The 27,226-nt window shown below is 37.2% G+C and overlaps 1 protein-coding gene and 1 long non-coding RNA gene across 2 annotated transcripts; one reads left to right on the top strand and one right to left on the bottom strand.

The window, feature by feature from the left end:
* Positions 1–34: 34 nt before the first annotated feature.
* Positions 35–25,101, bottom strand: b3gat2 (beta-1,3-glucuronyltransferase 2 (glucuronosyltransferase S)). The gene is made up of 4 exons (XM_055169433.2): positions 23,966–25,101; positions 16,597–16,741; positions 5,154–5,302; positions 35–424 (listed from the first exon to the last, which is right to left on the bottom strand). Exons 1-4 carry the CDS (start codon positions 24,569–24,571, stop codon positions 338–340), a joined length of 987 nt encoding a protein of 328 aa, XP_055025408.2. The 5' UTR covers positions 24,572–25,101; the 3' UTR covers positions 35–337.
* On the top strand, positions 8,761–25,995 carry LOC129415446 (uncharacterized). The gene is made up of 3 exons (XR_008634821.2): positions 8,761–8,909; positions 17,217–17,423; positions 25,650–25,995. It is a non-coding gene; the product is annotated as an uncharacterized lncRNA (long non-coding RNA).
* The last annotated feature ends 1,231 nt before the right edge of the window (positions 25,996–27,226 follow it).

The following is a 27,226-nucleotide window of genomic DNA, read 5'->3' as shown; positions in this document are numbered from 1 at the left end:
CCAGTTCTTTTTTTCTGGTTCAGTGAGTGATGAATATCTGCATCCATGCTTGGCTTTCCAGAGTCCACTTTACTCCGGATGCATTGGTAATAGATACATTTTACATACAGTTGCCTATTTTTCCATAGTTTATCCGCCACCATGTTACAGGTAATCCAGTGTGTTGAGAATCTCCAGCAGGCTTAGTGCAGATCAACAAACAAACCAGGAACATGTTTGTAACTCCAGAGCGTTTGATTGGTTGAAGAACATATCTTGTCCCCAGAGCAGATATCCTATATTTCAGTTTTTGCCCTCCGGTCCATTCGACAGTTCCTCTGACAGTGAGTTTAGTCCACTAGACCTCAATAAAAACAGAATCCTGTTGCCGCTTTGGTTCGTTGCCCAGGATGACCTTCTCAGTGCGTGTGTGCCACACCAGGACCTGAAAGAAACCATTGAAATCTTAAGTGCAGTGCCAGAATGGTACATTATTTGAAGTGCAGTGCCATCAAATATTTGAAGGAGGGACAGGCAGGTGCACGGGAAACAAACACACAAAAGTACAACACAACAGAGAAATAAAGTCAGTTTCAGTCCGATATCACCGTGGAGCTATTTTATGGTCTGTTGGTGTGTGAAGGATGCTCGAACGGGATATCTGAGTCACCCTTATAACATGTTTTAATTATATCAGGTTGAAACAAGTGCTGTTAAAATGACTGCACCCAGGTGTGATGTGTCACATGGCACTGGAAATTGGCTTTTTATCACAACAAGGGTAATTCTGCAAAACCAGAAGAGATATGGTTTAGCGAGAAGCTAAACACTGGCCAACTACATATGCAAAATTTTGCAATATGAGTCATCTACCCACACACTTTAAAGTAAATTAGATAAACGTTGTGCTCCAAAACTTATATACACTCACCTAAAGGATTATTAGAAACACCACACTTATACTGTGTTTGACCCCCTTTCGCCTTCAGAACTGCCTTAATTCTACATGGCATTGATTCAACAAGGTGCTGAAAGCATTCTTTAGAAATGATGGCCCATATTGATAGGATAGCATCTTGCAGTTGATGGAGATTTGTGGGATGCACATCCAGGGTACGAAGCTCCCATCCACCACATACCAAATATGCTCTATTGGGTTGAAATCTGGTGACTGTGGGGGCCATTTTAGTACAGTGAACTCATTGTCATGTTCAAGAAACCAGTTTGAAATGACTCGAGGTTTGTGACATGGTGCATTATCCTGCTGGAAGTAGCCATCAGAGGATGGGTACAAGGTGGTCATACTGTAAAGGGATGCACATGGTCAGAAACAATGCTCAGGTAGGCTGTGACATTTAAACGATGCCCAATTGGCACTAAGGGGCCTAAAGTGTGCCAAGAAAACATTCCCCACACCATTACACCATTTCATTAATGAGAAATTGAACAGGTGTTCATAATAATCATTTAGGTGAGTGTATTTTTTTATACATTTTTGATGATGCAGTTGTGGGCCCACTGGCGGGTCAGCAGAGTTTAAGGGTTATATATATCCCACTGGTATCGAGTTCTCCAAAATGTTTTTCCGTAATTTTAGTCTAAAGTTCTGAGATATAAACTGTAAGCTTCCTGTGGGTGGTTAAACTTCATTAATTGTTTTGTATACAGCTTTAGAAACCACAGTGCTTCCTTATTTTTTTTTAAGATGAGGTAATGCATAAAGAATAAGATTTATACGCTTCTGCTTTCGTATGTAATAAATCCTTTAATTTTTAATGTAGATAATGTAATAGCTACAACTCCGCACGGGAAGGTTGAAAGCATTGATATAACAGTCAGTGTGGAGGTGTGAAGCCAGCAGTCATTTGGGCTTTGGTAATTGTAAGTGGAATCCAAGAAAAGGTTATTAAAATTTAAACACTTCATACTTATCTAAGAGCAATCTTTAACTATGAATTCATGAGCATATGAGAGTTTATATAACATTCAAGGGCAGAGTTGCATTTTATTGGTTCTGTACAAAAGAATCACTAACCATGGAGATTTAGTCCTTTTTTAAATTATTTTAGCTTTTACCAATTTATTCGATAGGACAGAAAATGATATGGGGTGAGAGGGAAACTATTGGCACAGAGGACCTTCATTGATCTTGGGTTTACATTTTGATTTGGCTTATAGGGTATATAATGGTGTGAAGGTTTAATTAGGACAATATATAAAATAGTTTCTTATTCCGTCTATATGTTTGCCTTCTCTTACCCAATCTTAACAAGATTCTCTCTACCCCTCAATTCTCTTCTCTTTCTGACTTTCACCCGCTGTTTCTGTGTCGTCCTTGTCAAATTAATTCAGTCTGATTGCTCGGCACATGAACACATAAGCTGAACCCCCAATCCATCCCAGCCTGACTGCCTTTAATACTAAAGTGCATGCTAGGAGTTGGCCATATTAGCCTGCCCGCAGGCTTGGCCATAGTCATCTGCAAGGGAGCCTTAAGAACTCTTCTATAAATGTGACCTTTCTTAAAAACCTCCCTGGCAGAGCTCCACTTGGCCAGATGCCCTCTCATGCCTGCTTATGTTAAGATGATGAGGAAGAGCTGACCAAAGGGTCAAGGTTAGGCTGGTTAGCATGTCCCCATGAGTCCCTGCTGCACTGCTAGAAAGAAATATGGACAAAAATGCTCTCTGTCACTGGTGCAGTACACTTTTTAAAAATGAAACACATTTGCACATAATAGTTCATATTATATAATATAAGGGACATACTGGTACCAGAATGTATACATATCTGTACCTACATGGTAAATATTTTTGACCATTTTTACTGACCGCATGTTAAAAGTTGTAACTGAATTATCTGGTACACATTTGCATGTAAGATTTCATATTATACCTTAAAGGGACATACTGGTACCAAATGTATACATACACTTTTTACTGACAACGTGTTAAATGCTGTAACTGCATTATCTGGTTCTGATTATAAGATTTTTTTATTAGTATTAGCTGTTTTACTAGCACCTGAGCAATTTCAACTTAATAGATGTGACATTTGCAGTTAAAATTTGAAACGTAAAATCTTAAAGAATGTATTTATTACCAAAATATTAAACTGACTGATCTCTTTATAGACTTTCCTTAACCCATGACAAAGGAGTCCAGACATCAGAAAAATCTATTTAGAGGGAAATATACACTCACCTAAAGGATTATTAGGAACACCTGTTCAATTTCTTATTAATGCAATTATCTAATCAACCAATCACATGGCAGTTGCTTCAATGCATTAAGGGGTGTGGTCCTGGTCAAGACAATCTCCTGAACTCCAAACTGAATGTCAGAATGGAAAATAAAGGTGATTTAAGCAATTTTGAGCATGGCATGGTTGTTGGTGCCGGACGGGCCTGTCTGAGTATTTCACATTCTGCTCAATTACTGGGATTTTCATGCACAACCATTTTTAGGGATTACAAAGAATAGTGTGTTGGCTTGTTGATGCTAGAGGTCAGAGGAAAATGGGCCAACTGATTAAAGCTGATAGAAGAGCAACTTTGACTGAAATAACCACTCGTTACAACCGAGGTATGCAGCAAAGCATTTGTGAAACCACAACATGCACAACCTTGATGTGGATGGGTTACAACAGCAGAAGACCCCACCAGGTACCACTCATCTCCACTACAAATGGGAAACAGAGGCTAAATTTGCACAAGCTCACCAAAATTGGACAGTTTTTAAGGCAGTTCTGAAGGCGAAAGGGGGTCAAACACAGTATTAGTGTTCCTAATAATCCTTTAGGCGAGTGTACATTATGGATGTGACAAAAAAGGACAAGTTTTTGGGGGACAACATCCTTTGTAGGTATTGAAATGCACAAACCAGAAGCAATAAACCCAAAAAGTGTCTTTTAAAAAAGCATCTAATTAAATGTACATATAATATATATATATATATAATATAATTTATAATTTATATAATTTATTTTACTTAAATATTCATGTGTGCATTCATGATAAAACAAAGTTACCTGTGTGACAATTTCCTTACTTATAACAGAGAACTTGCATGGATATTTGAACCACCAAATATTGACTTCTGAGATATCTGCATTGTTTAAACTTTGAGAAAAAACTGACATTCGCATGCAGTTGTCCACCTAATGGCTTCTAAATGCATGAAAAGTGCATTCTTGTGACACAATTGGCAACGCTGCAGCATCATTTCCTACAGATTCAGAATTATTCGTCATGCATTGTCTAATTGGCTAACAATATTCAGCGTTTCCATTGAGATCCTTCCAAGGGAGTCATGCACCAGCTAAACAACTGCTATTGAGATTAATAGGAATGTAAACGTATTGTTTTTCTCCAGGTATTATAGACCTTGGAACACACCCATAACTATTGGCACGATTCTCTCTACCTCCCTTTGTTTACTTCCGAAATGCGATCCGCATATAAGATGTGAAAGCTTAATTGGACCACAGCCACAAATATAAGTATATTAAACTCCCACTCTATCCAGGAGGCAACTCGCACTTCTCTGTAACTCTCAGTGCCTTTTCCTTTCAGTTTATTGGCAAAGAATTGTACCGTGAGAATAAATCGAATTCTCTGAAGTGTGTTTACAGTCCGCATAACAGTGTCGCCTTAGCTCCTTGGACGGTGTTATAAGTGTGTCCTGCTTTTGCTATGTTGGTGATTAGTGGAATTGTCAGCCCTGCTAATAGTCACTATTAATAACCTAGTGGAGCTACCATTAGGGTAATTGGGTAATAACGATGATGGCAGTAGCCGTGATGTGCTGTATGTATAGGAGAGCATTTTGGACTGAAAAGGTTTGAGTTCAGATATTAGGCCATGGCTGAAATGTAGGAGCTTTAAAATCAGAAACTGGTTGAATAAGTAGAAATGTGTTTTTCAATTGCAAGCACTTCCTGTGCTATTTCTGTATCCACTGTTGCACTACTGACACAGATATTAAAATAGACACAATGCCCAAACTAATATTTTTTAGCTGCATGTTGTTTCGACGAAGAGAGCTGGTGTAATCGAGGACATTAGTATAAAAATGATTTCTAAATAAAATGTATACAAATGATAGAATTAAACCTGCATATTGGTGATCTTTGTATAACACTTATATATTGCAAAAACAGGCTTCTCTACTGACCTGAGTACAGTTGTGTGCCTTTGGCTCCAGGTCCTCAACCTTGGTGATTTGTTTTAGAAAATCTGACTCCTGCATCCCTGGTTTTGCTCCTCTTCTCTTAAACAGGGCACGAGGGTTTGACAGGATGACCTGCAGGTTCACTGCGAAGCCTGCCAATGGTAAGAGAGTTATAACCATGACACACTTTCTTTCAAATAAAAAGGTTTCAACTCACCGAAACACCGAGCTTGACATTGGGGCAGGACTTTTTTAGTCCTTTAAACAATTGAAAGATATGTACATTACCAACCACTAAAATGAAACATCTTAAAGGGATAGTTCACCAAAAATTAAAATGTTGTCAATGTTGATCTAAATTTGTATGAGTTTCTTTATTCTGTTAAATACAGAAAAAGATATGTTGATAGGCCTAAATGATGGTAACCACACAGTTGACTGTACCCATTGACTTCCATATTATTTGATTGTCATATGGAACTCAATGGGTCAACTGTGTGCTTACCATCCTTTATCAAAGTATCTTCTCTTCAGTTCAACAAAATAAAGAAACGACACAAGGGTGAGTAAATGATGACAGAATTTAAATTTTTGCGTGAACTTTAAGGTGTTAAAGGTACAGCATGCGTCCTGCCCTGGTGACAAGCACAAATCTTTTTTGACATTGCAGCTCCACTGCCTATAGTTTACCTCATGGCATTGGCACTGTCCATTAATAGGGTACAAAATTACATGACCTGGTAAGTTTAAGACTAAAAGCTGTTTTAAAGGTGCAGTGTGTAAATTTTAGTGGGATCTAGTGGCCAATGCTCACCTCTTGCTTTTGAAACGCATAGAGAAGCTACGGTAGCCGCCACCGGACAAACATATCATCGCCAGAGACAACTTAGTAAAAAAAGTTATGGGCTTCTGTAAAAACATGGCGGCACAAAATGGCGACTTCCATGTAAGGGGACCCTCGGTGTATGTAAAAAAAACGTCTCATTCTAAGGTAATAAACACATTACAGTTCATTATGAAAGGTATTTATACACCCCTGATAATATAGTTTTGTATATTATTTTGCATTTCTGTCAAGAGATCCTTCTAAAAATTACACACTGAACCTTTAAAGATATAACCAAATCTTTATTCCTATAAATTAATTTTTATCATTTTTCTTACAATAACTATGAGCTTGACATGAAATCAGTATTACAATTTGTGTAAAATAAAAACAAATTATACTTCTCATAATAAGCTTCTGTTATGTACAATAATAGTTTTAAATGTCTGCAATGCTTCAAAGATGTAATGGGACTCCATATTCATGGATGTCCCTGGTGCATTTTCTCATGGGAGCAGGATGAACCCGCAGCTGCATGTGGGTCAGAACGAATATTTCACCCTCTCGTTTCCATTTCTCTCCATGACACATCTCAGTGGCAAAACATTTTCAGATTTAACTATAGGGAATATAATCCTCTGTTGTAGGGCTTTTTATTCTATACAGGCTGTTTTTCTGGGGCGCCTGCATGCATTTCAGCTAAAGCCACCTGGGCTTTCCTCAAATCCGCAGAGGCGAACTCATGACAGTAATGTAATGTAGATTTGAGCTCTAGCTAACTGTGTCCTTGTGTAGTTACAGCATTTCTCCCCCTCAGATCGACACGCAAGGTTTATTAGCAGCTAAAAGTCAGCCAGCTTCCTTCTTCTGATCTATTTCTTTATTTAATGACTTTATGGCCTTTTGATGTCACTGTAAGAGTATTGGAGAATGATGTAAGGACTTATTTTCTGAGAGTCAGGGACATGGCTTTGATATCGGGTGTTTTTTCGGTGTTGGACCACCAGTGCTCCAGGGATTGTCTGAATGTTCTGTTGAATGAGACATAAACAATGTGGCTACCGCCAGAGGTTCTGTTAACTGCAAATGTATGGTAGTAACTAAATATATAAAAATGATAAACAGTTCCGAATTCTATCATTTTGACATTAAAAAACACTAAACCCTATTGTGTCAGTTTTAGGAGATTTAAAAATGGTATATAGATGTAACTTCACCTCTCTCCCTCTCTCTCTCGTTCTCTGTGAGTGCGTGCTTGTGTGTGTGTGTCTGCAAGAGTGTTCTCAGCCAATGAGAAATCAGCAAGTATTAATGCGTCAGTAATGATGTAACATAATTAGTTGCGTTTTGTATAATGCCATTTACTTTCTTTTAAAAGTTTCTTTGCATATATTAATAAAACATGAGTTTCATGAGGAATAATGAAAAGACCTGATGTGCACTTGTAAGTCAGATTTCAAACCTTTTTAACGTTTAGCCTTTATTGCAGATCTAAATCTAGATCAATCTAGATTAAGAAGATAAAATGTTTTCACGTGTAAAAAAGATAAAATGATGTAGGTGCAAACCCGAAGTAACACAGCGTATACTTTGTGAGGTAGCCTACGGTGAGCCCCTTCAGCAACACATTTAGCAGATGCTTTTATCCAATGCGACTTTAGGGACGGTTTCGAGTCTACTACCGCGGCCGCGTCGAAGAAGAAGTGGAAATATTTTCAACTGGATGTGGCGCCTACGTGCCTGGAGAAAAGAGCGCTGGTGATAGGCGATTTTGAAGCACGCCGAGGCTTCGAAACATTTACGAATCATTGGTTCGGTTCGGAGCTTGTTTCAAACTGACCAAAGTCACGTGATTTTAGCAAACGAGGCTTTATTACGTCAAACTGTTTCGAAAATCCAATGATTCACCACTAGGGGGAGTTGATCACAAATGACCAGTGTAGGAGAACTCGGGTAAGTTTTATTATAAAAGTTCATAAAACATTCATTCTTCTGACTAATACACTACCATTTTGTCTACATTTCGTTTATAGACAGATTTAATGACAAAAATGTGCATAAAGGAGTTCGTGTTGATTTGTTTGCCATAAACCATAATGATTTGTTTGCCATAAATAAAACTAAAATCACAGAATACACTCTTAATTATGTCTTAATTAAATTAAATCATTTATTTTTCTTAAAAACATATTTTTAGAACAATAAATATGCCAGTATGGTTTTTGCCAAGCAATTGGTTCAATTGATTCGAAGCTTCGAAAAGCTTCGTTTCTTCCATCACTAAAGAGCGCAGGGCTGCGTTCAGCCCCGACAAAACGTTGCACAACGTTGCACAATGTTTATTAAACAGAAACGGCGATGTGTTGAACGCCCTGTTGTGATGACGCAAGAGTTGCAACTACGGTAGCTGAGAGGCCATTCTTTGTGTTCTTTTTTAAATGTTTCTGAAGCCTGATGAAATCGTTATAAATGTGTGTTTAATACTGTAAAAGACCCTCAATGTTACAGTCACTGACCTTGCCGTCCAGAATGAAAGACAACATTCCAACTTGAACCCATTGAGCGAGCTGTCTCTTTACTACCGCGTGGTTTTATACATCTTGCCGCTGATTGGGCCGACATTTCTGACACACCCACCAAACAAGAGAAAACGCTTCTAAAACCTGTTGCATTCCGTTGCACACCGTTTCCAGGAAACATGTCGTTCAACCCGGAAACCGTAGCAAAACGTTGTGCACCGGTGTGAGATTGAACGTGCCCCAGGTGTGTTCGACTTCATACTTCCGGTCTGTGCTTGTTTATCGGTCTGGCTAGTGACTAAACTGACCTCTGGAACAAATATCCTGTGGAAAAATGTTTTGGTGTCCAAAAGACGACAGGAGACAGTGAGCATTGATCACCGCTGCGGATTTAGCAGCCAGGCAAGAATTCAAGTATGTGTAGCTAACATTGTATTCATTAATTTTACACAGTAACGTTAGCTTAGTGCCATGGTTGATACTTTAGCTATGATTTAACTAAGGTAATTTAGGCTAATGGTTATTTATTCTGCTTGTTATCAGAAATAATCTTATCTTGTGGGCCTCTGTTGTTACTGATTCAATGCAATAGTCTACCGTAATTTTAAGTTTGGTGCACAAAAGCTGTTTGTTTATGCTGTTGCTTCTGAAACCGTCTCAAGTTATACATTTTTTATTAGTTGAGTTTGTGTGTTCCCAGGGAATCAAACCCCTGACCTTGGCATGCCCTTACGAAAAAGAAGTACACTTCAAGTTCATTTTATTAAGTATACTTAAGTAATGTTGGAGTATAGTTTTAAGTATACTTTATGTAGTAAGTGTACTAACATTTATGTTCTAGTAGTAAACTTGAAAGTGTACTGCTTGAATACCGCTTGGGACTAAATTGGCCCACTTTTAGTATATAAAAGTGTACTTCTAAGTGTACTATAAGTGTAAGAGTAGTCAACTTTAAGTGTACAACAGTGCATTAGTTCTTCATTTGTACTGCAAGTGAACTCATGAGTATACTAGTAATTTTCTAGACTTATACTTCAAGTTTACATGCAAATGTTTGTTAGATTACTCTTAGTAAACTAGTAGGTTACTCATTTTGTGCTGCAGGTATACTTCCAAATGTTCTTTTAATATACTTTTAGTTAACTAGTAGTTTACTAGTCATATACTGAAAGTGTACATGCAAGTGTTCTGTTAGTGTACTCTTAGTAAACTAGTAGGTTACTTATTGTGTGCTGCAGGTATACTTCCAAGTGTTCTTTTAATATACTTTTAGTTAACTAGTAGTTTACTAGTCATATACTGAAAGTGTACATGCAAGTGTTCTGTTAGTGTACTCTTAGTAAACTAGTAGGTTACTTATTGTATACTGCTTGTGTAACAAAGCACTTTGACACTGAGGATCCATCTGCAGGTTTTTATTAAACACTCATATTCCAACAGGCAAGGTCAAACAACAGCAATGTCAGGCAGGCAAACCGCTCAGCAATGACAGCCGGTACAAATCAAGACTTTGCACTAACTGAATGTTTCCAGAGAGTTTATATAGGCTGTCCAATGAGTTTCAGGTGGCAGAGTAATCAGTCCAGGTATGCGGGATTATGGGAAATGGAGTCCAGAACGAAAGTAAATATTCAGGGGATTCAGCCATATAGATATATATATATATACAACCTCATATCAGAAAAAGTTGGGACACTGTAGAAATTGTGAGTAAAAAAAATGGAATAATTTACAAATCTCATAAACTTATATTTTATTCACAATAGAATATAGATAACATATCAAATGTTGAAAGTGAGTATATAATATATAAATAATATATTTATAATTTTTGTATTTATTATTTTTGTTTGATTAGCTCACTGATAGCATACGAAAGATTTAGCTTCAAATTGAAAGTACAATTAAAAGGTATATGTCAAGTATAAAAATTAATACACAGGAACATTGTATTGTACTTTAAGTGCAATATATATATATATATATATATATATATTTATAGTATGATGTTAAGTTCACTTAAAGTAAAGTTGAGTAGTAAACTACTAGTTAACTAAAAGTATAGTAAAAGAATACTTGCAAGTATACCTGCAGCACACAATTAGTAACTTACTAGTTTACTAAGAGTACACTAACAGAACACTTGCATGTACACTTTCAGTATGAGTACACTAGTTAACTAAAAGTTTACACTGTAAAAATACTTTGCTGCCTTAAAAATTTTTGTCACAACTTATAAAATATAGTTGAGTCAACTTAATTTTATAAGTTATAACAACTCACCTGTAGTTATAACAACTGGTCTCTAATCAAGACAAATAACAGTAAGTTGAAATGACTTGTAAATCCGAGTTGATTCAACTAAAAATCTTAAGGCAGCAAAGTATTTTCTACAGTGTAGTAAAAGAATACTTGCAAGTATACCTGCAGCACAAAATTAATAACCTACTAGTTTACTAACACTAAAGATTCTCCATAAAGATAATATACATTTGTACACTACATATACTTTCAAAATTTACCCAAAATATACTGTTTCTAAAGGATGCTAAATAATGCATTTTATAAATATGCTGTCAGTGCATTATAATGATAACTTTAACAGATAAAGTATACCTAAAATAAACTTTAAAATAAGTTCAAATTAGTATACTTTAAAAATTGCACAGAACTTTAACTCCAAGTATATATTTTTTTAAAGTATACTTTTAGAAAATATACTAAATTATAATTATTTTGAAATATGTTAAAAGTTTAATTGTAAACAAATATGTTGTAAGCATACTTTCAATATATTCAAAGATGGTACATTTCTTTCTAAGTATATTTGTAATGTACTATTGCAAAGTTAAATATACTTGAAATACAATAAAGTATATTTATTTTTCACCAGGGCTAATCATATGGCTTTTTGCAGCTTTCTTGATGTAGCTTTTGTTGTTGCATTTTTACTTAATACTTTTAAGTATATGTCAGTAAACAAGTATAGGCCAAATATACTTAGACATTTCGGTCAGTATAGGTCAAGTATACTTTAGTACAATTTAAGTATATTTCTGAGAAGTACCTAAAGTACATTTTAGAGAAGTAAATAAAAAGTCAACTGAAAGTATACTTTCTTATTTTAAGTTTTAAAAAAGTATACTTATAGCACACTTGAATAAACTTCTTTTTCGTAAGGGTGCCTATCATCTTATACCGAGCTACAGGAACTTTTATGCATCCCTGCCACTTAGTTGCTATAGCTTCTTTATATTTATTATTAAATGTTTTGACTCTTTTATTAATGCCTTTCACCACTGAAAAACTCTCTATTTTACCACATATAAATCCATAAATCCACATTTTAAAGACTTCATATTGTGTCTCTGGGCCCTCTCAAACTGTATAAAGGTTAGTATGACACACACACACACACATTAATCACTGGGTACGCTGCAAATAAAGCTTTTGTTTCGGTTATTAAAATAAATACAATTTTCACCCCCTCTCCGCCTAATGCTCAAAACAGAGCTATTGTGTGTTAAAAAGGGTTCCATGTTAAGACAAGCACTTGAGCTCCTCTTCAGGTAAAGAGCTGTGCTTGAAAGCAATGAGAGGCGGTTCAGGACCTTCTCTCCACTATTGTGTTTGCTCTCGGAAGAAGACGTACCGCAGGAATACTAAATATCCTCATTGTTCTCGGCTTTTGTTCAGAGTGAAGCGTACTGGAGCGGGCAGATTTATGAACCTTAAACAGCTTGTAGAGTTGCAGGTTTAGTCTAGGGCAGGGATGAGAGGAAGCGAGCGTATTTTGTGTGAAGGGTTTGTAAAAGATGTTCTCAATGTCATTTAAGGCTTAACAATGAATACATTATCGCTGATGATGATATTATGGGTGAGTGAACAAGTGAGATGAATGCAAGCTATGGAAGAGAATGGCCTTTTAGAATGGAGGAAAAGGAATGGATATTAGATGAGAGTGAGATGGTATCAACTCTTGTTATTAGAGTTTCATGAAGAGCGAAACATTCAGAAGCAGGCCTAGAGTCTGGGGAATAAGGGATGCTTCAACTAACTGCTCTTCTCCAGCGCTGTATTCATTCCCCCGAGCTGGATACGAGCCCTGCCTCTCTCCATTAGGATGTTTTTCCGACCTGTCAGCATGTTCTCACCCCACCCTCTTTAATGCATTGCCTGAGAGCTCACGTTTGCTAAAATGCACAACAAAATTGCTGAATTTAACTTTGGCAAAGGTAGTTTTTTACCAATTACAGGGAGCACAGTGCGGTTGGTGCCCGACACCTTATGTTTTTCTATAATTATAGGGTTTTTCTTTTCCTGACAGTTATTATTTTAGGTATACTTTTCCTGTTACAACATTATATGCACGGACAACTATAAGTCATCATAGGGTTATTTTTAGCTTACATTTCTGGGTTATGGGATGAGTTTAGGGTCTGTTTGACCACAATAAATAATTTTGCAATTCCTTGTGGTGATAAAAGTGCCAGATTTACATGCTTTTAAAACGTTTTCCGTGAGGAACAGTTCAGAAAAGTGTCAGCATAAGCAAACTGCAAAAAACTGCCATGTGCTTATTGGAGCAGGCAGGCTGCTGCCCACGTTGTTGATGTTATGATTATCCACAATACATGATGTAATGTGTGCAGAATATTTTCTAGATTCAGAAGAAGATGGACTGAGCTGTGGGTGGGGGGAGTTCAATATCTTAATAACATTAGATAAAAGCGTGAAACCTTGCGGTGTAACTTGATGACATAATGTACCAGCTAATGTTCTGTCTCTCGAATACCTTCAAGACATTTACAGTAATGCTGGTAATGTAATGGTTTTGAACTTTAAAAATGTCTTCATCAGTTCAGTTAATAAAGGTCATCTAGTACAGGTTCCTGTATCTCGACTGGTAAAGCGCGGTGTTTGCGATGAAAACGGTCGGCAGCAGACTTCCAGGCATCACAAATCGAGATAAAAATAAAATATATACCTTCAGTGCACTGTAAACAGCTTTGTATAAATGCTTCTGCCAAATGATTAAATGTAAATGTAAATGGTTTCAGTCAAAGCAGAAGGTGAGAAGAGCTGATGGTTGTGTTTAATTTGCATTTATCAATTCAGTGCATCTAGCAGAATTATTCAAGCAGTATTGTATAACATATATGTTGGTGATTAATACTGTTTGTAATAAGTGCCATTATGAAGATATGATGTCACAAAATGAAACTTAAGTCGCGATTGTCTTATATTCCCTGTCGTGACATATATCAGAGTAAAAAGGCTTCTGAAATAAGAAAAAAGGTAGGGCGGGACTTGAATTTGTGACTGGATCATTGGAAGTTGGGTGCTGTTGCTAATCGCTGCAATCTTTTCCCTGGCCCCACCCTCGTGCTATTCCGGAAGTAAAGAGATATATGCTGAGTCCCAATTTGCATACTATCCATCCTAAATAGTATTCCAAACTAGAATTAGTACGTCCCAACTCGTAGTATGTTGAAATGAGTATCCCAAAGATACCCGGATGGTCTACTATTTCCGGCTAGATTTCGAAGTGCAGATCAATGCACACTCTAACGGCTAATATTGCCCACAACCCATTGCGTGCGGGAGGGAGGAGTTTAACCACACTGACCCTCTTGCTTATTTGTAGTAATACTGTGCCTGTACAAATGCTAACTTTATTAGTCCAACGAAAGAAACATGGTAACTACACTTTTACTATAGTAAAAGCATGGTTAATTTTCATCTGGGTATTTTTGAGTTATATACATAAGTATAAAATAATACGTTAGTTATACTATAAACTTTAAATATTTTGACTTTAAAATAAGTAGAGTTCGTTACACACATTGCACATGAACGTCAGAACCAGCCGCCTCACAAACGACCTGCGTTTGGGTCTAATGACGCTCTGCTTCACTCCTCAACTTGGTAGAACACATTGTTAAATGTATGAGAAAAAAGATGGGAATAGTAAATAAAATTATATTGCACAAGAGTTATAAGAATGAATGAAATATTCAGTCGTGGTGTGCGTAACTAGGCAACCACGTTTTCGTTCACGTTGCATGACGTCATCGAAGTATGTCCCAGAACGTGCATACTGTTTTGCTACACACGTTTTCCTCACAAAAGCAGTACATACTTTTAGGTCGTAGTATAAGTAGGCGAATTGGGACTCAGCAATAGTTTCGAGGAGGGGAGGAAATAAACGTTTTAGGCCCTGTCCCAAATGGCGCACTTGGACTTTCGGTCTTGTGGCCTTAAATTGCGCGTGCTCGCTCAGTCTACGAGTCCGTAGGGTGTACCGTCTGTCATTTTTACGCTTTAAAGTGTGCTCATCAGCGCCCCCTTGATGCGGCCTCCGGCGAAGCCCGCACTGCAGCAGGCTTAGCGCACTTTACCAACCCAGACCAATCAGACGACGGAAGGGAGGAGTTCATACTGACGGGCAACTTCTCTTCCTATTTCCTGCGTGACGCTCGAGTCTGTCCCAAAATACGACTCCGGTCCCTAAAGTGGGCACTCTATGATGTCATCAAAGTGTGGACTCTGAGGAGGACCACAAGTACGGAGTGTGCCATTTGGGACAGGGCCTTTGATTATAGATTAAGAAGGCACGTGACTTTTTTTTTAAATAATGAAACTCAGATTTGTATTCCACAATATTCCAAAAAAGTTTTTTAATTTAAATTTAATTATGACTTACCTCAATAAATCTAGAATTGATCCTTTAAGTTTTACAAATGCTACGAATTATTATTATCCACAGTATTTGTTATTTATTCATTCAGTGATTAGACTCTCTTTACAAATGCCTGCTAACCTCCTACATAGCTTTACTGTAATAATTAGTTATTTGTTTGGGTGCTTTAAATTTTATATTCATTTTGCAGAGGCTTTTATCCAATTGACTTACAAATGAGAGAGCATTCAACATTTTGTCTTGGGAGCCAAGAGAAAGCATATGATTATAAGTAGGGCAGAGCGGGGCACAACCTAATGCTTTTGACTTTGGCTCTATCATTCAAAAATATCATACAATTACACCAAAAGAGACAGGAGTGCAAACGTTAGAACTTACCCCATAGATGGTGTTCATTGTAACAAACAGAGGGTTTGTTGTAACACCTGCTAGAAAATTTAGTTTAAACACAAAGAATTCAATAAAATTCTGTCTATATACTAAAGGTGTAAATTGTTTATATATCTGCTTTATAATAGATAGATATCCACACATTCATCCATTCATGATCCTTCATCTAACCATTCTTGTATTAACCATCAATGCATATAAATAGATTTTTTGGAAAGGGCTTCACAATTAAGACAAAAAATCATAATAGTGAGTTATTTCCTCTGATATTGTATTAACAGTTATCATTTTAATTAATAGTATTTAAATTGTTTTCATTATCATTGTATACCTGAGGCTTACTTGTAAGTTACACTGTGTTACAACTAACCCCGCAGTGAAAAAATGTTTTCAATCCCAGCTATCAGTTACTAAGAGTTGCTGACATGTTTCAAAGTGGTGTTATGTTTTAGGTAACAAGACAGTGATTAAAATAATATAAGGTTGGGTTTGGTGACTTACACACCCAACTCAGAAGTCGAAAAAAAAAACTTAAGACGAAAAAATTTACTTTTATGCCTCCAAAACACTGTTCAATATCTTAAACAAAACAAATTCGCAGGAGATCATCTTCTGACAGTAAGAGAAAATGACCAAAAGCACAGATTGCACGGCCCTGTAGAAATATGTAAAGTAGCTGCATTAATCAACCCCGCATTAGTTTGTGCCCCGCTCCCCCCTACTGCAGGAATAGCACTGAAGCAAGGTTCCTGTACTTAAAAAAAAAAAAACGTATCATACTGAATCATGGTGAAAGACGATAAAAGAGTTGGTTAAAGTACGCACATCTGACTATTTTGCAAGGTGTTGGATTAACATGTATCTGATATCAAAATGTAAGAAACTCTGCACACTGTTCTTCTCCCTTTATTTATAAAAATAGTGCCAACGTTTCGATCAAAAGATTTTCATCAGGAAATGAAAGACTATTAATAGACAGAAATCAAAGATATCTTAATGGCATCTTACCTGCCATGTCAATTGCAAACGGCCTGTCAGCCCTCCATCCAGTGTACCAACCAATCACTTTCCCATTCTCCACCAGGGGTCGCTCATACCTCCTCCCTCCAACGAGCCCTACTGGCCACACCGACACTCTTCTGGTTGACCTCATCTGTACGGCAGCAGATATAGACATGTGACGTGTTACAATACAATAAGTGCAAGGTCTGCGTCAACTGTTGGGTTAAACATAGTAAACTAAAAGTGTATTCCAATCATGAGTCCTGGCTCATTTTCAGCATAAATAAATCCATCCACCTGCAATCTGCTGGAGACGGCACACATTGCTCTAGAGTTTCATAAACACCATCACATCTGAATGAACCATCAACAACACAGAAACTGTCAAATAAGAAATAAAAACTATTCGTCTCTGGGCGAACAAGTACTGCTGGGTAATTTCTCTAACAAATGGTCAGAAAGCCTTTGAAAGTTTAATGGTTGTGCTATTTATGTGAGTGCTGCATGCAGCGGCATGACGTGTGTGTGTGGCTGGCGGCCGTAAGTGTTGGACAAGCTTTGAAGGCACGATTTTCCCCCTTTAACTGTGTGTTTCTTACAACTATCTACCTTTTTCTCTCCTCAAGGAATGGGGATTTTTTAAAAGCCCTGTCTACATAATTGTGCTCTTGAATGAGACAGCTCAAAGGCAAATTCAAAGAGGATGTCATCTGCAGGTGCTGACTGACAACGCGCCGGGGTTGACAACAAAAGCAACAGGCACAGCCATCAAATGCAATGTCATATACACTGATCATGTGATTGGTCGAAACGGCAACCACGTGATTAAACAGGTAAGCTATAGGCTCTGCTGATTGTCTTTTCTTGCCACATTATGTATGTAACCTTGCAGGCTTTCGAGCACACAGTAAAAAACAGGGACATTTGCGCCGTCCCCCACAGCTTCGGCTGGGTACAGACAACAAAAACATGGTCATCTAGTCTAATCTAACTATATAACGGCATCTGTGTCTGGCGGTCTTTGTGATCCACACATTTCCTGCAGGGACTGGGGATAAAAAAATCTAACCCTGCTGTAATGAAATGCATTTCGAGGAGTGTGTTTAGTATCTTTAGGCAGCAAAATCACTTTCAATGACAAAATGGATCTAATAAGGCAGTAAATTTATGGTTATTTCAGATCAATAATGCCACTTCTCATTATAGTATAGCACAGTGCTTGCTATCTGTGTATGTGTGGATTTGGCAGCCATAGAAATGTTTGTGACTTTAGACATAAATTTGCACACACTTTGTATCTATTGTACAGATTGAGATCAACGTAGCGTTAAATTATTTTTCGGGATGTTATAAATGCATGTGCTTTGGTGTTAGTCAGGTGACCATGTTATGTGTTTCATGTAAGGAATAATGTACAGCCAGCTGGTAGTTAGTTCAGAAGAAATCCCGACAGGGTGATCAGGTTCATTGTTACCCTGAAACAAATTTATTTGCGATAACCGGCTTGTACGCTATCCCGCTACTTCCCACGGGTGGATATATTTGCTAATTTATTTGATATATGTTACTAGCTTATTTGTAAGAAATGCAAACATTTCACAATAAAACAACATTTTTTAGTTTAAGCCAAGAAGCATCAAGTTTAACATTCAAACATGCATTGGTTTATTCATTTGGAAATATAACCTCGTATGCACTCACCTAAGGGATTTATAGGAACACCTGTTCAATTTCTCATTAATGCAATGGTGTAATGGTGTGGGGGATGTTTTCTTGGCATACTTTAGGCCCCTTAGTGCCAATTGGGCATCGTTTTAATGCCACAGCCTACCTGAGCATTGTTTCTGACCATGTCCTGTCCATCCCTTTATGACCACTATGTACCCATCCTATGATGGCTACTTCCAGCAGGATAAAGCAGCATGTCACAAACTCGAATCATTTCAAATTGGTTTCTTGAACATGACAATGAGTTCACTGTACTGAAATGGCCCCCACAGTCGCCAGATCTCAACCCAATAGAGCATCTTTGGGATGTGGTGGAATGGGAGCTTCATGCCCTGGATGTGCATCCCACAAATCTATATCAACTGCAAGATGCTATCCTATCAATATGGGCCAACATGACTAAAGAATGCTTTCAGCACCTTGTTGAATCAATGCCACGTAGAATTAAAGCAGTTCTGAAGGCGAAAGGGGGTCAAACACAGTATTAGTATGGTGTTCCTAATAATCCTTTAGGTGAGTGTATGTTATTAATTATGCATATTTATGTTAATATGTACACGGATGAGGCTGGGTTGTTAGTTTCAGGCTCTTGTTGTAATCTGTTAATAACAAACCTTGGAATGTCGCAGCTGGCCAATCAGAATCGAGCATTTCAGTGCACGGTGTAATAACGTTAATTAACTTATTCATTAAACGTGTGTATTGCTAATGGATAAAACTGCACTGCCTCACCTATTTTATGTCTCTCATTATCACTGGAACTCAAGCATCAATACTCAAGCATCTTTAGACAAAGCGGATTTGATTCCTGCCTTCACCGCCAATCATTCAGGTGAAACAAGGGTGGATTGGTAAAACACTGTGTTTCTTCGTACAAAAATACCTTCTGTGATTTTCAAGCAATTACCGTCTAATTTTTAATTGTTGTAGCAGCAGTGGGAATGCATTTAGAAGATGTAAATTGTTGGCAAGGGTTTAAGCGTGCTGAGTGCCATTGTGCTGTTACTATTACATCAGTACACTCACTTGAATAAGATTACAGCATTGGATAGTCAAGCCTTTTTGGGAGAATTTTCTACTGGAGCTCAATTGGTAAAGTATTGCATTAGCAGAACAAAAGGTTGTGGGTTCGACTTTTAGGAAACACACAAATACTGTAATGAGGACATAGCTTTGGATAAAAGCATTTTGCAAATGCATAAATCTTAATGTATTTTCTGGGTGTCTGCTTTAATGTGTCATTAATATTTGTCATTATCAAACATTGGTAGAGTAGAAAAATGATATTAGTGAGCTTTCAGTGTTGAGCCGTGTAATGTGTTTGTATTCATAGGGCAGAGGTGATCAGCACTCTGATGGTGCTCTACCCCTCAGGGTCTATTTCATGTTCATGCACACATCCAGCTGTGTTCTGGAGAAATGTAGCGAGTTAGACGGAAGGAGGGGAGATGCACAAAGCAAGCATTGAGGAAATAAGGAAAGGAGTAAGAGAGCTGAGGAAACAAGGGCGGTCGGCTCAGTTAAGACACCACAAACTAAAGGCTAGATTAATCAATAAGATAAATGAGACGATGAGATCATTTTGAGGATTTCTGTGTTACTGCATATATGGTTGTCTGTAGTCTGGTCTATAATACATCTTATTCTGGCCAAGGAAGAGTCATGTTTGACTAATGTCTAAATTGACTAACCCTAGTTTTCGTTTTCATGCGCCAGTTAGGGACAAATAGTATACAAAAAACATCTAAATACCTGCTCATCTGAAATCAATACAGTTTATTTCACATACATACCTGTACAATAAATGTAGGGGTGCGCGGAGCAAAAACTAACGCGGGGTTAGTTGTAACACGGACTGTTTACATTGTTGCACAAGGTTGAACATTTGGTCTTCCGGTATTTTTTTCACGGTGCAAAACAAATAATTGGAAATGTATAATGTTTTTTCCAGGGAGTTATTGATGAACGAATGTTTTGGTGGCATGTCCGTAAATTTTTTCATCTTATGTTTTTTTTAGGTTTCTAAGTTGGATGTGTAAGATACCAAATCCAATGCTATGTCATATTAATCAGTGTCTTGTTGACTAAAACATAGCATCTTTTTGAAATATGTCTGCAGCTCATAGCAACTTTTTTGATGGGCTTGAAAATATTTTCAACCAGCGGGGTTAATTGTAACGCTGTGTTACAACTAGCCCCTCAGCACTTCAATATGAAAACAGCTAGCGTTTGCGCAATTCTTGCCGTTGTTTTAAATAGACTACACACGAATGATTGCTGGCGGCCAACAAAATAAATGTGCTGATCTTATCAAAAATCGTGTGTCAAATTTATTTTTGTTCATATCTTTAATATTGATTGAATATGGTCACGTCAAAGATTGAAATCATAATGAAATGAATGGTGGCTAAAATCAGACTTTGATGCTCATTATCTCAGAATTTTATTTTGAAACTATAGTATGCTTATTACAGACTGGGTCACATGTAAAAACAATGTTTTGTCATAATTGTCCTGCTTTTTCTCCCATATTTAGACATTTTTTTCCATTTATAATTAAACTATTGTATTGTACAGTATGGATACCTGTCTATTATAGACAGATATATAAACAATATCTACTTCAATATAGACAAAATAGTATTGAAATATTTGCCTGCAAACTTAATTTTTGCAAGTGTTACAACTAACCCCCTGTCTGTTAAATTTTTTTAAGTTGTAACGTTTGCACTTCTGTCACGTTTGATGTAATTGTCCAAACATTGTAAGTTCTAGAAACAAACTTTAAATGTTCATTTGTAGCAGAGATGTGTGTTGTGTAAAAATATAATTTATCAATCTTAAATGTTTTTTGAATAATTGAGCCAAAACCAAAAAGTGTTAGGTTGTGCATCGCTCTCCTCTACCTTTATCTTTTATATTTTGTACCTTATCTAGGTTACATATTGTAGTAGTACGCTATTAAACAGTGGAGGGCACTGCTCCGGTGACAAGCCAAAAGTACATATTTTGCACAGTTTTTCTGACAATTTTGAAAACTAAGTGAATCAAGGCAAACTGCCAACTAAAGTGTCTCTCATCACCTCAACCTGTTATCTGTTTTGTCCGTCCTCTGCAGGCCAGCGTTTAAATAGACACATTCTCATTTCCCAGCTGTCAGGTCACTCTGTCGTTTCTCTATGATTTTCACTGCTTTAAACTGGGTTAATTCACTCTGCTTGGATACACAGTGTGCTGGGTCGCCTTCATTTAAGTGCAGGAAGCACTGTGCATTTAGAATGTCATGAGAAATAAATTGCACACAACATGAATGTTAGATTCGCTCTAGAGCAATCCATTGCACTATTTATATCAATTATACAGTTGTGGACAAAAATATTGGCACCCTTGGTAAATATGGGCAAAGAAAGCTGTGAAAATAAATTTAAGTTTCTCCGTTTGAGATGTATTTTTTTTTAAATCACAAAAATATAATGTTTTATTGAAGTAAAACTATTGAAATTGGGTGGGAGGGTGGTGGGGTAACATTTATAAATAAATGTTTTCTCTAATACACACTGGACACAATTATTGGCAGCCCTAGAAATGTTTATAAATAAAAGGTCTCTGAACTATATTCCCATTGATATTAACATTTTTAGCACACCAAGGTTACCAGAAACATGATGTTGTCCAGACTTCCTGTTTCATAGGGAAAGAAATATACAAAGCCTAAATCCCCTTATTCATTCATTACAATGGGTAATCCCAAAGGCTATAGTTCTGATGTGCAGCAAAAGATTGTTGACCTACACAAAGCTTTAAGGAAACTTAAAACTATAAAAATCTCCACAATCAAGGTAATGAAGACTTTTAAATCGACTGGAGATGTTGCAAATCTGCCTGAAAGAGGATACGAGGATGTGTATATATTGTCTTAATCAGCAAGGAGAATAATTTGAGTAGACAAAGACTCTCCAAACATCACAGATGGGTATCTTCAGAAATCAATTGGATCTTAGAGCCAGAAAGCTTAAACAAAAATAAAGGAACATATCACCACAAGTTGTTTGGGACACAGTTTAACAAACAAATCTGCTCTCATGCAAAAAAAAACCTCCAGCATATTTATTTTCCATACACAGGACTGGGTTGGGTTCTGCGGCCATATGAAACGAAAAAGAGTTTATTGGCAGCAGGAACACAAGATAGCTTTGGTTCACATTGATTAATACGTGCTTCATGTCTACTGGTCCAATACCTCCAAATCTTTATTGCTGTGAAACATACTTTTATACCACTTTTATACATCTTATTCAGATACATGACGTTATGGATTATTTCAAAAACCAACATAAATGTCAATAGTGACTTGCTCTGCTAGAAATTATGATGGGTTGTGGTTAAATCTTCCATCAATAAATTGATTCAAAACAAACATCAAAATCAACAAAAAAAAAAATGGGTCACTTGCTGACCTGACCTGAACCATACATAAAATGACTGGTGTGAACTGAAGAGGAGAGACAACCAACATTTGAAGGGTCTGAAGAAATTACATATGGAGGTTTTTTTAACCTCATTGGAAAAGAAAACTCAAAGCTGTTATCCTTGCAAATGGAGAAATAAGAGTATTGAATGAAGTGGGGCCAATAATTGTGACCAACGTCTATTTGAAAAAAAAATTATTAACACCTCACTTTTAAATATTTTTATCAAAGAAACATTGGATTTTTGTGAATTGTTTTTTTAAATTAAAGCTCAAAAGAAGAAACATTGTGGATTTTCACTTTCTTTGCTCATATTTACCAAGGGTGCAAATATTTTTACTGTATATTGATTTATACTTAAGTAAATAACAACGACAAAGATTGAGGTTGCCCCAATTCTTAAATGCAGAACAGTTTAAAAGCATTTACTTTTTATCAAAACATAATTTTGGAAGGCAAACATTTGGTTAAGAACTGGTAGCCATGATTTTAGGGATATATCATATACGGTGTGTGTAACCAAATGTTTGCTTTCCAAAATGATTTTTTGATAGAAAGTAAATGCTTTTGAACTGTTATGCATAAGAGCAGCACTTGTATACTGTATAAAATTTTTTTTAATTTTTTTTCATCTAATGTTTCTCTTGCCATTCTGTCTACTGACATCTTCACCCATTACTGATATTTTTGTACATTAATTTTGCACATTCTTACCTCATGATACCACCTGCTGTATTATATGCACTTTGCATTTATAGTCATTTGCATTGAGCTGGGTACACACATTGTACTCTCCACAGACATCAATGCTGAATCTAATCTTATCTTTTGTAATTATTATTAATTGGACCTGCTTTCCACTACATACACGTCATTGCTATTGTAACAAAGTATATGTTGCCTTTATAAATATTACCCATGTTTTTTGTAGTAACCATGTTTTTTTGGCGTATGATTACCATTTACTACATTATAACCATTTTTATTTTGTGGTATCCATAGTTTAACCCGTATCCGTAACCGTAGTTTTAGGGGTAATGTACACTGTGTGAACAAACGTTTGCCTAGATATAGGCTACTATACAGCATTGTATTTACTGCAGTTTACTATAAGTATAGTACTCTACTAATTTTACTACTATTTTTCAAGTGAAGTTGCTTGAAGAAGTGTTATTTACCTCTTCAAATAACTCAAGGCTGTAAGTGTTATCATCATCGGCGAAGAAAACAACTCCTTTATCTTTAGAGATGCGATGTCCTCTGAGCCAGCCGAGCGCTGCGTTTCTCTGCTCGGTAGCCCGGGGCATCCCCGTCCGCTTGAACCTGCGCGGGGTGAACACGTTCAGATGGGTGTACCGCAACCCGGAGCGGGCGAGAAACCGCGACACGAGCTCCGTGCGAGAGTTCGCGTCCTCGACTACGATCCAGTGAAACTGCGGGACTTGGCGAAAAGTGTTGGCCAGCCGGGTGAGCTCCGCTTTCTGCACTGCTCTGCTGTAAGTGGGAGTGATGGCATAGATGACCGGGAGTGATGTGCCGTTACTCCCGCCCCGGCTGCTGCTGATGCTGCTGCTGGTTCGAGTCGCTCGGACGTCTTGCCGCTGCTGAGCATTTCCCAGCCGTGATAAATAGAAGCTGGCCGTGTTCCGAACCGACGATCTTTTAGTGTCGATGTCGATCACTATGATCACGATCAAAATCCAAGGAAGCAGGATGAAAAAGCGAGTGTAGAAGATGGATTTCATTATGGCCAAAGAGCAGTCTAGCAATTTATTAACCCACATTCACAGACTGTCGCACATCATGTGCTGTGGGTGAGGATTACTTTAAAACGCATTTACCCAAGCAAACTTCTTTAAAAACAGATCCTGGGTTGTTTTTAACCAGGCTCTGCAGTCCTCGCAGTCCATGCGCGTTTAAACTTCCCATTCCCGTGCCGATCCTAAATGCGCTGTTGCGATCCCATCCCGTCCTGCGCTCGTTTCCGATGGATGATGCCGCGTCCTCAACCGATCAGCACTTAAAAAATTACCCAAAAATAACAACAGGTCATTGTTTTCGTTACGTGCAAAGCCGTGTAAGGTGTACGTACTCGATATAAACTGCTGTGCATCGATATGATGTGACTGAGCTGATGGTCTGACAGATGAAGAAGACGCGGAGACTTCAAACTGAGATTTCCCCCCCTTCCCGCTTGCGCACTGGCGAACATAGAAGAGAGGGATGGTATCCATACTGACATTTCACTTGTTCATTACATTTACTTAAAAACATATGGGATTTACTCTCAGACTAACACCACGTGTTTGTTCCCAAGTGTCTAGATGAAGATTAGCCAATATTGTCAAACGCATGGCTATAATACCAAATAAGCTTAAAAAACGCGCCATTAAAATCGGTTTTTAGATTATATGCTTACATTGTTTTATTTATATTAAAACAAAAGTTATTGATTTCTGTTAAAAGTGGAGGGTATACAATTTTTACATGACTTTCTGAAATGCTTGATTCTGGCTACTTTTGATTCTCTTCGCTGTCTCTTTTCTAAAGACAAATATTAAAATATTTCACATGAATATTTTGTGTCCAAATATTTCATATAGCAGGTGGCCATGTAGTAAGCAGATAATGTGGTTATTAATGCAACATTGATGTGCAGTATATCATTAGTCAGTAAGCTGTACAAATTTCCTTTAAAATCTGTTCTTATTTGACAAACATCAATATAAAATAAACACTATATTTTCAAAGAACAGTCTGCATTGTAATCAAAATGGCTGACATTTTAATTGGCCTGCAGGCTTATATGTTCATTTCAATGCTGGTTGTGTCTGTTTGACTGTCTTGTGTCTCTATTCACAGTATGCTGACAGCTACGGTACGGATTGTGACATCCCGCCTTGTCCTCTCTTTTCCCTGAAGTGCCACCCGTGCCAGCGCAGACAATGTCAATCACAGAAAATAGAAGCAACTGCCACAGACTGCTGTCTTATTGTGGTGACTCTTTTGTTGCGAATGACTAAAATCTGACAGGTAAAACTGACTATTGTGCTTTTCCTTGGATCTGCAATGGGAGACAAAATGGTTATGGACTGTTTATTCCTAAACTAGCTTCACATTTAATGGAACTGATCCAAAGTGAACTGTTCTGTTATGTGTGCAAGTGGAGAAAATAAGATGTTATGGAATAACGAGGATTTATGCTCTTCAAATTTTCAGAAAAACAGTGATGGTTGTATAAAACATGCATTTTTTCAGTGTAATTCCGTGAGCCTTCCATTTTCCTTTATTCTGATGATGCCATGCAGTAGAGGATGGACTAGACTGTTTAATGGCTTTCAGGGAGGGGGTGGAGGCAAAGAAAAGCTGGTTATTGATGGAGAAATATACTTTCAATACTCATACCTGCTGTTCAGCCCACAGAATGCAATAATAACCAATGAAAGCAGTGCCCCTTGAAAATAGATCAGAGCGCAACTAGATTAAACGATAATTTAGGTCTCAATTCAATCAGACTGAGGCAAAGCAATTTGGACCCACACTATAAACAGGAAATATAGAATACATTTGTCAACACCATTTGCATAGAAATTACTTTTCATTGCTTTCCATTATTGTGTGAATTTGGCTCGAGCAGATACATTTTCTCAACATAAATCAATGGAATCAATTGGTCTGTTTCTAACAACATTAGGTCTTTGTTTCAAAAGCTACGGAAACAAGTTGCAGTTGGACTTAAAATGCTGTTAAACAAAAAAATCGAAGCACTCAAATAGTTATATTTGTTTCAAGTCTAATACAATTCTTGAAAAGTGTAACTCGAAAAGGTGTTTTAACATGATAATGGTTTATGTAAAAGAAATGATTTTGTTTACAAGCCATTATAGCATTGCAGTAAAATGGGATTTTTAGCAGTAAAGCCAATTAGCTCTTAAAAACACCAATGGTCTTAGTGAGAATTGCAGGGTTGGTTCATTTCAGGAACAACATTAGATGTGGCAACGCTAATGGCAATTCGTACGCATTTTACCAGTTGGCTGATTCGTATTAATTTGTACGACCACATTCGTACAAATTTTTAATGATTTGCCTTGACCCCTGTGACAATGGGGTTAGGGGCGGAGTTATGGGTGGGTTTTTGTTATTGTTTTTAATAATCGTACGTTTTTGCATGATTAACTTCGTACTAATTCGTAAGAATTAGCCAACTCGTAAAATATGTACGAATTCTCGTGAGATCAGGCTGGATATGTGCTCATCCTGCAACTACTGTAGATCTCTAAATGGCAATTCGTATGTATTTTACGAGGTGGCTAATTCATAGTTATTTGTACGACCACATTCGTAAATTTTTTAACGATTTGCCTTGACCCCTGTGACTATGGCGTTAGGGGTGGGCTTTCGTTATTGTTTTTTTTATAATAATCGTACGTTTCTGC

Source organism: Misgurnus anguillicaudatus, chromosome 11 (genome assembly GCF_027580225.2).
Source record: "Misgurnus anguillicaudatus chromosome 11, ASM2758022v2, whole genome shotgun sequence".
NCBI classification, from domain to species: domain Eukaryota; kingdom Metazoa; phylum Chordata; class Actinopteri; order Cypriniformes; family Cobitidae; genus Misgurnus; species Misgurnus anguillicaudatus.
Note: the sequence above shows the minus strand (reverse complement) of the source record. Positions and strands in the feature narration are given on the sequence as shown.

Bases quoted from the DNA above. Each gene is read 5' to 3' on its own strand.
- b3gat2 (XM_055169433.2), bottom strand. From the start codon at position 24,571: ATGTGGGTTAATAAATTGCTAGACTGCTCTTTGGCCATAATGAAATCC. The intron at 16,742-23,965 runs GTAAATAACACT...GCTGCCGTACAG, and splicing joins GCCTTGAGTTATTTGAAGAG to ATGAGGTCAACCAGAAGAGT. The intron at 425-5,153 runs GTCAGTAGAGAA...GGTTTCTTTCAG, and splicing joins AGGCACACAACTGTACTCAG to GTCCTGGTGTGGCACACACG.